Below are 13,979 nucleotides of genomic sequence, written 5' to 3'. Positions count from 1 at the left end.
TTATATCACAATTTTATCAAGGATCAGCACTGTTTTAAAGTGTGGGCCATTTTTAAAATCTGGAGGAATCTGACAGGAACGTAGACCTATATAATTTTAGTTACTACCCATTTTCAATATGTTTGCTTTCTGGGATTTTGATAAATAATACAGCAGAAAATCTTTATAAATGATTAAAATGAAAAGAAACACCAAGAGGAAAGAATCTTGTACCTTATAAAGATCAATCTAGTAAAAAAAATGGAGGATATGATATGTTAAAGTGAGAATGATGAGACTTTTTATATGCTTGTATATTTGAATCCTGTAGGCTGACCCTAGATACTCATTTATAGGAGGACTCCCGAAGAGGAAATCATTTGCTTAGTACATTGAAAGTTTTAGAAAAAAAGATAAAAATCTTCTGTAATATTATTGAAGTGCAAACTCTTTTGAAATGTTATCCACAAAGATCTATTTGGATCTACATGGCTTCTTTATTTCTGAATAGGAATCTTAAATCTCAAGTAAAGTACTTTAAAATAAATTCAGCATGTCCATTGATGTTAATTCTTGAAATCATTTTTTAAAAATTAGTCATTTGATAGTAGTTTAAATTGCTCTGTTCATGTTATTTTAAAATATAAAATGATCTTAAAAATATAAGTCCTGTCAAATTGGTAGGTTGTTTAAGAGAATTCTAAAACAATTGCTTGTGTGTGTGTGTTTAAAAGAAACTGCAGGTAATAAATGAAACCTTCTGCGAGTAGAAACTGGATAAATTATTCCTATAATGTACAGCAATTGTAATTTTTTTAAAAAGACATTATCTGGAATCTTGAATTTATGTTTCATGTAAGTATCTTGTAGATTGTAGATAGACTTCAACACTTCACAATTATGATACTCCCACCATGAAATCAGAAATAATGCGCTTTAAATTTACAATGGCTTATGATGTTATCAATTTGTAATTTTTCCCCAGATTTTTGATTGATTGCATATTTTCTTATTGTCCCTTCTTATGGGATATAGAACTAAATCATATCAACAAACAAATGATTTCTCAAACTCATTTCAGGTTGAAAAGATTTTTTGGGTTAAAATCGAATTTGTTTGAAATTGAAAAATCTTGTAGAGCCAAGGGCAAATATGAAATGAGATATAGCAAATTGTATTTTTATTATACTCCTTTAAAATCATGTTCTACTGAAATCATTTAAAAATACAATATTCTTCAAATATTCTTTTTAGTATTGTTTTTGAGATCATGTTATATATTACCTTAAAAATTCAAAATGTGAAATTACTCTCAATTAATTAAAATAATCACTAATCAGGAAAAAAAATATTGTACAAAAAAGGCAAAAAGTAGGATACTAGATTTATAGATAAAGAACCAGCTTCAATGACTGAAAGACTTGGGTTCAAGTCCTGTTTCTTTCACACATTTGATGAATCACTTAATTTCTGCTATATTAGGTATCCAGCAAAGACCAAAAATTGTCGCTCTTATCCAGCTGCATTGGTAGAGGGAACTTCTGAAATAAAATCCTAAAAATTAGAGCTGTCCAGCAGTGGCATGGGCTAATTTGAGAGGTAGTGGGGTCCTCATCTATAATAGACTTCAAATAGAGACTGAATGTAAACCTATTAGATATACTGATAGGGATTCCTTTTGTATATAGATAGGCCAAACTAAATGGTTACTGAAGTCTCTTCCTACTCACAGATTCCAAAATGTAAGTCTGGACCATTCTCTGATTACCACCTACATGCCAAAACTATTGTTTGGAAAACAAAATGTACTTCAGATAGTCAGTCAATTAACATTTATTCAGCACATTCTATGTGCCAGGAAGTATTCTAAGTGCTAGACATACAAAAAGAAGCAAAAGATAGATTATGAGTTGTAGAACAGGTGACATTCTTTGGTAAAGGAAATGTCCTCATTGGGGGGACTTTACATAGATAAAATCACAAATCTGGATTAAAAATAATGCGAGGTGCTTTGCCTAGGCAGTGGAGATGCAAATGAAAAAAAAAATTAAATAACTTCTCCCATCAAGGTTATTATATGTCACTAGATTCTCAGAGAAGTAAATACAAAAGACAAATGGAACAATGCAATATAATTTTACTAAGGAAAAACAAAAGACTAACAGTTTTAAATGATCTCAAAATTCAGTGACAATATTTCAAAGTGACTTTATAGGGAAGATGCATATCTCCCCTTTAGATATATGTAACTATATAGAGATACACATATGTATAACATCTACATATATAAAATGCATACATACATGCATATGCAATTTAAACTGAAAGACATAAACGCTCAGTTTTTAATTACACAGTAGAATTCTGGCAGGATGCCTAACACATAATGCTGCTTAATTATCATAGCCCTGGAACAGCACACACTGTCAATATTGTGATGATCACCTCTATTTAGTAAATAGGTCACAATTCATTTGCAGTTGCAGCAAAGAATTTGCATGTCAGACACTTCCATTTATCTACTAACTCCTTTGTGGAAAAAGCTCTGGAAAATCCCGCTTGCATCATCAGATATTAGATTTGAACCATCCTATAATTTAGCAGTTACGAAGACAAAAGGAGCTCACCTGTTTGAAATCTGTAAACAGAGATGCAAGCAAAAGACTGTGTTGTGTCTTCCATATAATTTGCATTTTTCAAACATAATGAACAGATCAAAATGATAATTTATCACCAGCTTTGAAGTTCCCATGTGGAATATGGTTTTCATAGGAGGTCATTTTCTTATATCTTCATTAGACAACCATGTGTTCATATTATATTGAAATGAGAATAGATAGTAATCAGTAGCTTTAAAAATAACTATATTATATTTTAATGTACATAGTGGAAAATATAGAATCACAAAAGCATTTTATTTTGTATCCTTGTTAGATAGTAAGTTTAAAAATATTCATATTTGAATATTAAAATGATTATTAATATGATATAAATTATATCTATATGACAATGAAAAATCACATGTATCCAAAGGAGGAAAAGAAAACAGGAGGGAAAAAGGAAGACTCTAATATTAAGTACAGGGTTTCTAAGTGATGACCTCATTTTCAGATTTCATTGTTTGAAAAAAAAATAGAGCATAAGCTCTTTGAGGGCAGGATCTAGTTTTACTTTTGTCTTTTTTCTACAGCATCTAACATGCATTGGAATTTTAACAAATATATATTTATAATTTTTTAAAGTGAATATTACATGTACATTAAAGAATTGAAGAAAAATTTCTGATATATTGTATAACTTTATTTTTTTTTAATCCTGAAATATGACACAGAACAGGATGAATTTAGGGCTAGGAAAGACCATAGATAATAAGATGGTCCAACCTTCCTTTTTATCACTTTCTTCAGTTAAAGAAAATGAGGTCTAGAATCACAAGAGTAGTATGGGATAGCTGGGACTTCAACATAAGTACTCTAAATTAAATTCTAACAGTCTTTGGGCTATACTGAACAATATCCCCCCTGAAAATGTGAAGGCAGGATTCGTATGAAATTATGAAAAAATAACTACAGTATTTGACAGAAAGTACAAAGAAGTGAGAGAACTGAAATAGGCATTTACTACCTTGTGGAGAAGGTGGAACCTGAGCTAGATATACAGAATTTAGGCAGAAGGAAAAGAAAAGAGTGGGAAGTCTAAGAAAACAAAAAAATCTGAGCAAAGCCACAAAATCCTGGGGTATATTTTATCTATTTTACATAAGTGGCATTTTAGGACAAAAAGAATTATTCAAAAAGAAGGAAGGAGAATAAGGAAGTTGAGTAAATAAGTAATTATATTGGTAGATACATAAGTGTTCTACACAAGCTTCCCATTCTATGTGTTTTGGAATTGAAACAAAATCTCTCTATATAAGAATTGAGCTGATTGATTTCAGACTCTTCCATAGTCCCTAAAACATTCATTCTTAGAAGAATTTCTGCTTCTAGGATGGAAGTTGTATTCAAAATAGTCCCTTGAGTTCTTGAATATGGAATTATATTGTTGGGTATCATCCAGCTTCAAAATTGTAGTCCATTATATTCTCCAAAATATGTCTTAAGTCAGAAACAGTAAATGACAAAGAATAGTACATGTGGTATAAAATAAAGAGTTCTAGGTTTTGAATTAAAAGAACTAAGTTTCAATTCAAGATTTTCTACTTGTTATTTGTATAATCTTGAACAAATTTCATAGCCTCTCTGACCTACAATTTTCTTATAAAACAATCTACATATCTACTAAACAATCTCCAAGTTTCCTTTCTAGTAATAATCTTCTGATTCTGTTATGAACTTCATTGCTAAAACTTCCTCAGACAATCTTCCTAATGAAATCTGTAGATAAATCAAAATACACACACTAAATGCATAAGGAATAATGTTACCACATTGTCCCACAGCACCCAATAGCAAAGACATATTAAGGAAAAGCCAAAAATGGGAATTTTAGCTTGGCACTATACACATAATGTTAATTCTGTATATTTTGGGAATAGGTAGTATATGAGCAAGGAACAGAAGCACTTCTATGACAATTGTATAGGAATGCTTTACTGGAATAATCGATCATTCTGTTACACTATTTGTCTTCCTATTTCTTGCTCCATTTCTTACTCCCTTCATGTTTCTGATTCTGCCATTATATCCATCCACCTATGTACCAGTATTTTGTCTGTCTATTAATCTGTCTAGATATTATAAAATATACACATGCATAATCATTTGTATTATACATTTAAATTATATATTGCATATATGTACATATCACATTGCATATCCATACAAATATGTACATACATATTATATATATGACCATATATATATGTATACATACATATTTGTAAAAGAGTAGTATATGAAATTAAAATATACATAACACTGAGCATTTATAAAATAAAACATAGCAAAAAATAAAAATGAACAGAAAAATATATATACCTGCTATCTGGGATGTTGTTTTTTGTAGTTAATCCATGAATTACCTCTGAACTTCTGCTACTTGGTTACCATAGTTACCAGCAGCAACTTTCTATTCCTTCTCACCTGTCCTGGAAGGTTTAATCTTCCTGATATAATCTCTTGTATGTGTCAAGTTCCTCTTTCTACCTTGGTTTCTTTTTCTGTCAGAACTTTTAGAAGAGTTAACATTATTATTATTATCTTTTTCTTTATTATTTTAAAGCCATTTTGAACAAAACAAAGTAGACATTTATTGAACATTCTAAACAATACTGGCTCTCGAGACATAAGGCCAAATGCAAAGCACTGCTCTTCAACTATGTATAGAAGCTTAAAGAAAATCATAAAACTTTTCTTCTAATTTTGGTATTTTCACCATTTGAGAGATCATTTTAATGATATTATTTGATTCAATTTAGCAAACATTTATGAAATAAGATATTAAGTGTATTTCAGATAACTTTGCTAGTTGATGACTATAAAAATAACAAAAATGAAATTTTCCTTGTAGTCAAGGAAGCAATATTGTGCAGAACTACTCCGAAACTCACACACACACACACACACACACACACACACACACACACACACACACACACACTCTCACTCACTTATACAAATAGCAGCATCATTTTAGAAAACTTAAAAAAAAAATGACACATCAAGCAAAATAATGTAATGAGATTGCTCTTTTGACTATGGTGCTTAAACATTTTGGTCTCAGAGTCCCTTTACTTTCTTAAAAATTATTGAGGATCCCCAAAAGCTTTTATAGATATGGGTTAGATATATCAATATTTACCAGATTAAAACTTAACATTTATAACTTTTAAAATATTTATTAATTCATTAAAAACATACAAGTATGTCAACACAAATAAAATTTTAATGAAAAATAACTTTTTTTTAAAACAAAAGAAAATAGTAAGCTGGCCTAGTTTTACACATTTTTATACATCTTTTTAATGTCTGGCTTAATAGAAGATAAATAGATTGATTCTCAAGTATGCTTTTGGATTCTGTTATAATATGTTTTGTTTGAAGAAAGTCTGGCCTTATACAGATATGTAATTGTGAAAGGGAGGGAAAATAACATTTCAATATTTTCATGAAAAAATTTAGGAATCTCTAAAGGTGTATATTTTGAGATCCAGGCCATATAATGATAGGATTTTCTCTGGGTGTTTTTGAGTGAAAAATCCCTGTACTTCTCCTCACCCAGGGTTAATCTCTAATTTGTTCTCTTCTCAAACTTGAAAGAACTACACCTTCCAGGGAGTTTTGTTGTCAGATAACACTAGAATTGTTCTTTTGATTTGACTTTTTTTTTTTTCCTTTTATCAAGGATATAATTTAGCTTTTCCACAAAATAATAGATGTAGAGCTAAAAGTGATCTGAAAAACTGTTCTGATGCAGTTTTTTAAAACTCCACCCTTTCATCTTGTAGATCATTAAATTGAGGTCTAGTAAGGATAAGTGATTTGTTCATACATGGCTCTTTTCAATGAAATGATTTAGGCCAATTCCAAAGGTCTTGTGATGAAGAGAGCCATATGTACCCAGAAAGAGAACTGTAGGGACTGAATGTTGGTTCCAAGATAGTATTTTCACTTTTTTTGTCTTTTTTTTTGTTTTCTTTCTAATTTTTTTCCTTTTTGATCTGATTTTTTTGGGGGGTGTAGCACAATAATTGTGTAAATATGTATAGAAGAATTGAACATTTAACATATATTGAATTGCTTACCATCTAAGGGATGAGGACTTGGGGGACAGGAGGGAAAAATCTGGAACACAAGGTTTTGCAAGGATGAATGTTGAAAATTATTCATGCACATGCTTTGAAAATAAAAAGCTTTAATAAAAAAGTGATTTATTCATAGTCACACAAGTATATAGACTGGATGTATACTTTTAGTTAAGGAATAGTGATCAGGACCTTATCTTGAATCTAAGAACTATTTTCCCTAGACCAATAACATTTAAGGGAGCAAATATAATTCTATCATGGTTCTCTTTCCTGCTTTCACTCTGAAATGAATCCAAGTTTTCCTTGGGAAGGAAGAAGGGGAAAAACTAGAGATGTTCTTGTCTTCCTGCCAATCACATTAGAGAAATTCTTATATAAGGACTTAAAACCTACCTGGACCAAAAACAAAACAGCATACATATACCCCACTCATGAAAAACCAGATCTGACTCATGGACAAGATCAAAAAGGGAACATAGTGTTGGCTGGCTCTATAGGGCAATAACTGTTTATTATCTTGTCCTTCCTTTGAAACAGTAGACAAATACCCAGGTACTTATAGGACTAAAAGTGAAATGAGGGATTTTTTCTTTTTGTGTTAGGGGAAAAAAAGCACAGGTAGAACCTATTTCTTTTCCTCCTTCTATGAAAAAGCAAAAATGACACTTGCTCTTATTTGAATCTAGCTTATGGATGAGAGAAAATCCAAAAGAAGCTTAAGTTCAAAGAAGATATACAAGATTTTAAACACTGAGTTTTTTGAATATTTACTGCTGAAATGCAATGCATGTATATTGGAAATATAGAAAGGGATTTTTGATGTATTCATCTGAATAGAGAACTGTCCATCTAGTCACTTCTACCCTTGTGTAGTTTGTACATTAATCAAAGCTCAGACGTTGAGAGGGTATAAAGGATCACTAAAGGAGCAGGACAATAGGGGACTTAAGGTTCTCTCTTATGGTAATAAAGAGAATTTTAATACACACACCTTTGAGTTTGAAGTAGCTGAACTAGAGTATATGGTACAAAGCATTTTTAATAAAAGCTTATCCAGTTTATTATCACCTGGCATCATATTAATCTAACTGCCACTATTATCTGACACACAAACATAGCCATACATGCACAGTTGTATACATATGATTGGTAGAAGGCAATGAGTGGGCTTCTATATTGGGAGATATTAACAAAAATGAAATCATTGCTTTCATTTCACTGGGGACAGCCAGGTGGTGCAATGGATAAAAAGCATCAGCCCTGAACTCAGGGGGACCTGAGTTCAACTCTGTTCTCAGACACTTAACACTCCCTAGCTATGTGACCCTGGGCAAGTCACTTAATCCCAATTGCCTCAGCAAAAAAATAAATAAATGAAATAACATAAAATAGAGTACATGGTCAAATGGGACAGGAAGTGAAACTTCTAATTTAATTCCCTATTTTTTCAGGTTTTCATGGAGAAATTTGGTAGTGCTATGTGTTTCAAAAATCCAGAGGAATTTTCATACTCCAAGATAAAATATAATCTATATATATCGAATATGGAGAAAGAAACATTAAACCATGATACTATCTATGCCAAGAAAATCTCAAATGGTGTTATGAAGAATCAGACGTGATTGAAAAATGACTGAATAGGAGGGCAATTAGGTAGCACAGTGGATTGAGCACCAGCCCTGAAGTCTGGAACACCTGAGTTCAAATCTGTCTCAGACACTTAACACTTTCCACCTGTGTGACCTTGAACAAGTCACTTAACCCCAATTGCCTCAGAAGCAAAAAAAGAAAAAAAAAAAAAAAAAAAGAAAAAAAGAAAAGTGACTGAACATCAATAGCAGAATACCATATGTACTTTCTAGTTTTTATCATTGCATCAACTAAGCTAAAGATAGAGGACAATCAAATCTCCTTTTAAAAAATATATAAAGTAGAATCTCGGAGCTAGAAGTGATTTTAAGATACATTTAATTTAGCCCTTCATTTTTCATAGGAGGATTGTAGTTTCTGGAAAAAATAGTAATAGTTTCCAAACCATGAATATATGTCTTGCATTAATAGTTTGAATTCTGCTCCCATGACTGTAATTTTCTCCTTCATCATTTTTTTTACCCCACTATCACAATCTTCCCTTCTTCCTGTCCAATGGAAGGAACATCTTCTTAGTCACCAAGGCTTGAAAACTGGACATCATTTTTGATTTTTCATTCTTTCTCTCCCATAACCAATCAGTACTTTTCATATTGTTTTAACCTTAATAATATCTCTTTTATGCATCTCCTTCTCTCTTCTGACATTGTCAGTCTCCTGTTATAGGCCCTTACTACCTCAAGCCTGGACTACTGAAATAGCCTGGTGGTAGATTTTTTTGAGTAAGTCTCCCAATCAAATCCATCCTGCAGTCATTTATCAAAATGATCATTCTAAAGTGAAGTTCTGAACATGGTAATCCTCTATTCCCATTCAATAAAGTCCAGTGGCTCCCAATCACTTCCAAGATCAAATCTTTTATTTGCTTTTTAAAATCCTTAATGACTTTTTATATCTTTCTTTTCTAGTCTTCTCAATCTTACTCCCCCTCAGGACTTTATGATCTAATGATTCTTTTCCTATTATTGTTTCTCATTTAAGAAATTCCATCTTCCCTACTCCATTCATTTTACTGGCTAGCCCTCATGCCCAAAATTCTTTCTTTCTTTCCTTCTCTCCTTAGATTAAAAAGTGCATGACATAGAGTAGGCACGTTAAAAATGATTGTTGACTTGATCCATAATATTTAGTATATACAGAAAATACATATTTCAATGTAACTGTTTGTATTTGTATATATGTGTATAAAAACTCCTCCCAAAGACTTACTTAAAGTTAATTGTATTGAAGCAACCTTAGACTTCTAAAACTTTATTAGTAGAATTCTAGTTATAGTAGGCAACATTAAATAGGAAAAATTTGAGTATGGGCCTGGGTGTCACACTCTGCCAATTTTCCAAAAATCAAAATTACTGAAAGGAACTTCAACAGAAGGGATGATACCAGACTTTCTTTTTTCGTGGCTACTAATGAAAATTTTGGAGTATTGGTGGTGAGGCAGATAGTTACTATAAAGTTTCCAAATAGTACTATAATTCTTAATATTCTTAATATGTAATCTTTATCCAATAACAAATAAGCTGATGCACTTCTGAAGAAACTAATCACATCTATGTTTACAATTCTTTAAAAAAATCTTTAAAAAAATAAATTATCAATTTCTTCCCATATCCTCATTCATTTAAGAGAAAAAAGTAAAACCCTCTCTAAACAAATATACATAGAACAACAAAGCAAATTTCTACACCATTAATGTCCCCCCTCCAAAAATGTATGTTGTATTCTGCATCTTGATTCTATTACCCTTCTGCCATAAGTGAATAGCATAGTTCATTAATAGTCTTCTGGAATCATCATTGATCATTGCATTGATTAGAGTACATAAGGTTTCTCAGAGTTGTTTGTCTTTATAATTGTGTTGCTATCATATATATTGTTCCTCTGGTTCAAGAAATGGCTGCTCTATTGAAAGCAGGATTGCTTTTTTTCCCATGGAGTGTTGAAAAAAGGATTTTTTAAAAAATAACTGTATTCAGCTTATATCTCAAGGAGATGATGAAAATCATGCAACAATGACATAAATCAAATATTTTCCTTCTTGTTTTAAAAACCATGTATTAAGATTATTTTTAAACATATCTCTGATGTGTAAAATGAAAAGTGACCTAATTTAGGAAACCTGAATCCTCATGGAAACTTTTGAGTAGAAGTATATATTTCTTTATGTATATAAGTAATTTATTATATAAAGATTATTTATTCTTGGAAGACTTGAAAGAATTTATCTGTGAATCCAGATGGGTCAGCCTTTTATTTTTCAGGCACTTTTTTTTCAGAGTATAATGTTATCCAGAAATGTCAAAATCAAATGGGACCCACTAATTCATAATAAGGATCTATATGGATGACATAATGATTTAGAATTGTATTGTATTTTTTGTTGTTGTTAATATTTCCCAATAGCATTTAAATCTTGTTTAGGTTGACTTGGCAGTGTTTTCTGGCTGCACATTTGACACCACTGGTGCAGTTGATGGAAAGGTGGTCTCAGAATTAGGGAGAATGAGGTTTAGGTACTACTTTGGCACCTACTGGCTGCATGACTATGAACAGGCTACTCAACTTTTCTAGTTGCTAAGACAACCCTTTAAGACTATAAATTGCAGGCCAGATGCTAATCTGTTTTGGTAGAAGGATTTCCTTTACTCGGAGCTCCCTATATCCATGCAATTACCACTCCATTGATTAAAAAAAAAAGTTGCTCTGATCAAAGCATAAATGGAACATGGTGCTCAATTCTAGCAACAGTTCTCATTAATTGGAAATCATTAAGGGGAGATTAGCTAGGATAGTAATGGTAATTAAATTCTTAATATATGAAGATCATCTGAAACACTTGGGAGCTGGAGATTGCAAAGCCAGAGACTTTCCTGAGCTTTCCCAAATTCCTTCCCAAATAACATAAAATAATTCCTCATAAGGAAATTGGGAGTGGCAAAACCTACAAAAAGTTAGGATGACAAAATTTTCTAAGCCAAGCCAACTTAAAAAGTTGGCAGGAAAGGTCTGTCTCACTGGAATAAGTGTAGAGAGCTATTCAACACAGGCAGAGCTCAGTAAGCCATCAGTAGAGCTTGAGAATAACTGAATTGGCGACAATCACTTTGGGAGCTCTCAGCTCACAGATGGTAATGGGGTTGGACAACTGGTCAGAAAAAGATAAGTCACCCATTACTGGCCCTGGGTGCAGGTTTCTGTTGCATTGTCCAGGTCACAGGCCTAGTCCTAAGATGAGGAGAAATATTAGAACACTAGATCTTGAGGCTGCAGGGGAACAAGAACCCTGATCATAGCTTTAGAGCAAAAAAGAGGGCTTGCGATTCCTCATAGATCAGAATACAGACCTGGGGAACAATGACCAGACCTCTCCTTATATCATAACCCTTTAGAAGAACTGAAAAGTTACATAACTAGTTCTGAGTTGAAATACAAAATTTGACTTTCAAATACAAGATTCAAGACAAACATAAAAAAAAGTAAACAGGAAAGAGAAATCATAAGGAATTTAATAAAGTTAAAGTTAAATTGTTTACATTTCTAGATGTGAAGATGATACTTGTAATTCCTAAGAACATTCTCATTATTAGGATAGTTAAAAGAAGTAGATATAGACAGACAGCACAGGTATGAGTTGATCATGATGAGATGATTTCTAAAACAAACAAACAAATAAAGAGATGAGAAAGATGGATAAATTGGGAGAAGGTGAAAGGGAGGAAATAATATACATGCTGAAGTACAGAAATCTCTCTTACCTAAAGGAAGTAGGAAAGCAAGCTCAGGTCATAGAACTCCCAAGAGACTTTAAAAACCAAGTAAGAGTGATAGAGTAAAAATTAAGAAAATAATTGAGAATTGTGCAAAAGAAAATACAAAAAGTTACTGAGAAGAATGCTTTAAGCAAAATTGGCTAATTGGGAAAAACAGTGCAAAAGTTCACTGAGGAAAACAATTTCTTAAAAATTAGAATTGAGTAAATGGAAGCTAATGACTTAATGAAAAATCAAAATACAATGAAGCAAAACTAAAGTAATGAAAAGAAAAAAAATGAAATATCTCATTATAAAAACAATTGACCTAGAAAATTGGTCCAGGAGAAATAAATTTTAAAATTATTGATCTAGTGGCAGCTAGGTGCCTCAGTGGATAGTGCATGAGCCCTGAAATCAGGAGGACCTGAGTTCAAATGTGACCTCAGACACTTAACATTTCCAGCTGTGTGACAATGAGCAAGTCACTTAATCTCAATTGCCTCAGGGGAAAAAATATTGGGCTACCTGAAAGTCATGATCAGAAAAAAAAAAAGATCCTGAACATCATTTTTCAAAAAGTTATTAAGGAAAACTGTCTTGATATTCTAGAACAAGAGAATAAAATAAATGAAAGAATCCACCAATCCCCTCCTGAAAGAAATCCCAAAATGAAAACTCTCAGGGATATTATAGCCAAATTCCTGATTTCTCAAATTTGCAAGCATTCAGTATAATGGAGTCACAGTCAGAATAACTCAAAATTTAGCAGCTTCTACATTAAAGAACCAAAGAGCTTGGAATATGATATTCTGGAGAGCAATGGAGTTAGATGTGAATCTAACCACCTACCAAGAATCACCTACCCACAAAACTGAGTATAATTCTTCAGAGGAAAAGGTGATCATTCAAAGAATTAGAGGATTTTCAATATTTGTGATGAAAAGACCAGAGTTGAAAAATTTCCATTTTCAAATAAAGGACTCTGTCTCTTTCTCTGTCACAGCTGAGTCAAGCAGGAGGCAGAAGCTCCCAGGTGTTTTCGAGATTTAGCTTCAACCACGAACTGCTGCCATGGCCAAGGAAGGCATTGCTCCTGGAGGTATAATGAATGTTAACATTATTCTACAAGAAGTGCTGAAGACCACATTCATCCACCATGGATTAGCTTATGGAATTTGTGAAGCTGCCAAAGCCTTGGACAAATGCCAAGCCCATCTTTGCGTTCTTGCTTCCAACTGTGATGAACCTATGTATGTAATGTTGATTGAAGCCCTGTGTGCTGAACACCAAATCAGCTTGATCAAGTTTGATAACAACAAGATTCTGGGTAAATGGGTAGAACACTGTAAAATTGATAGAAGGGGAAAACCCTTTAAAGTAGTTGGATGCAGTTGCATTGTTGTTAAGGACTATGGTAAGAAATCTCAGGCCAAAGATATCATTGAAGAAGATTTTTAAATGCAACAAATGAGCAAATAAAATGGTCTGATTTGAAAAAAAAAGACTCTGGAGAAGCCTAAGGAGGTAATCAGGAAAGTAATATCATAAGGGACTTAATAAGGCTTATCTGTTTACATTGCTACATGGGAGGATGATACTTGTAACTCATTAGAACGTTCTCATTATTATCACAATTTGAAGTTAGACAGCAGGCACAGGTCTGAGTTGAATATGAAAGGATGATATATTTTTAAATGATGAGATTAAGATGGGGAAGAGGAATATACTGGAAGAAAGGGAAAGGGAAAGTGGAATAGTGCAAATTATCTGCCATAATAAAGAGATAAGAAAAATCTTTTACAATAGAGGGGGAAAAGAGGAGTGAGTGAACTTTACTCTCATGAAAATTG

At 32.3% G+C, this 13,979-nt stretch overlaps 1 protein-coding gene across 1 annotated transcript; it reads left to right on the top strand.

The window, feature by feature from the left end:
- Nucleotides 1-13,200: 13,200 nt before the first annotated feature.
- Nucleotides 13,201-13,587, top strand: LOC127559436 (40S ribosomal protein S12-like). Its single transcript, XM_051993211.1, has one exon. It carries the CDS (start codon nucleotides 13,201-13,203, stop codon nucleotides 13,585-13,587), a length of 387 nt encoding a protein of 128 aa, XP_051849171.1.
- Nucleotides 13,588-13,979: the final 392 nt, after the last annotated feature.

This window comes from Antechinus flavipes, chromosome 4, assembly GCF_016432865.1.
Source record: "Antechinus flavipes isolate AdamAnt ecotype Samford, QLD, Australia chromosome 4, AdamAnt_v2, whole genome shotgun sequence".
In the NCBI taxonomy this organism is placed as follows: Eukaryota; Metazoa; Chordata; class Mammalia; order Dasyuromorphia; family Dasyuridae; genus Antechinus; species Antechinus flavipes.
This window is presented reverse-complemented; position numbering and strand designations above follow the sequence as displayed.

Coding starts and splice junctions, on each gene's coding strand:
- LOC127559436 (XM_051993211.1), top strand. CDS start 13,201: ATGGCCAAGGAAGGCATTGCTCCTGGAGGTATAATGAATGTTAACATT.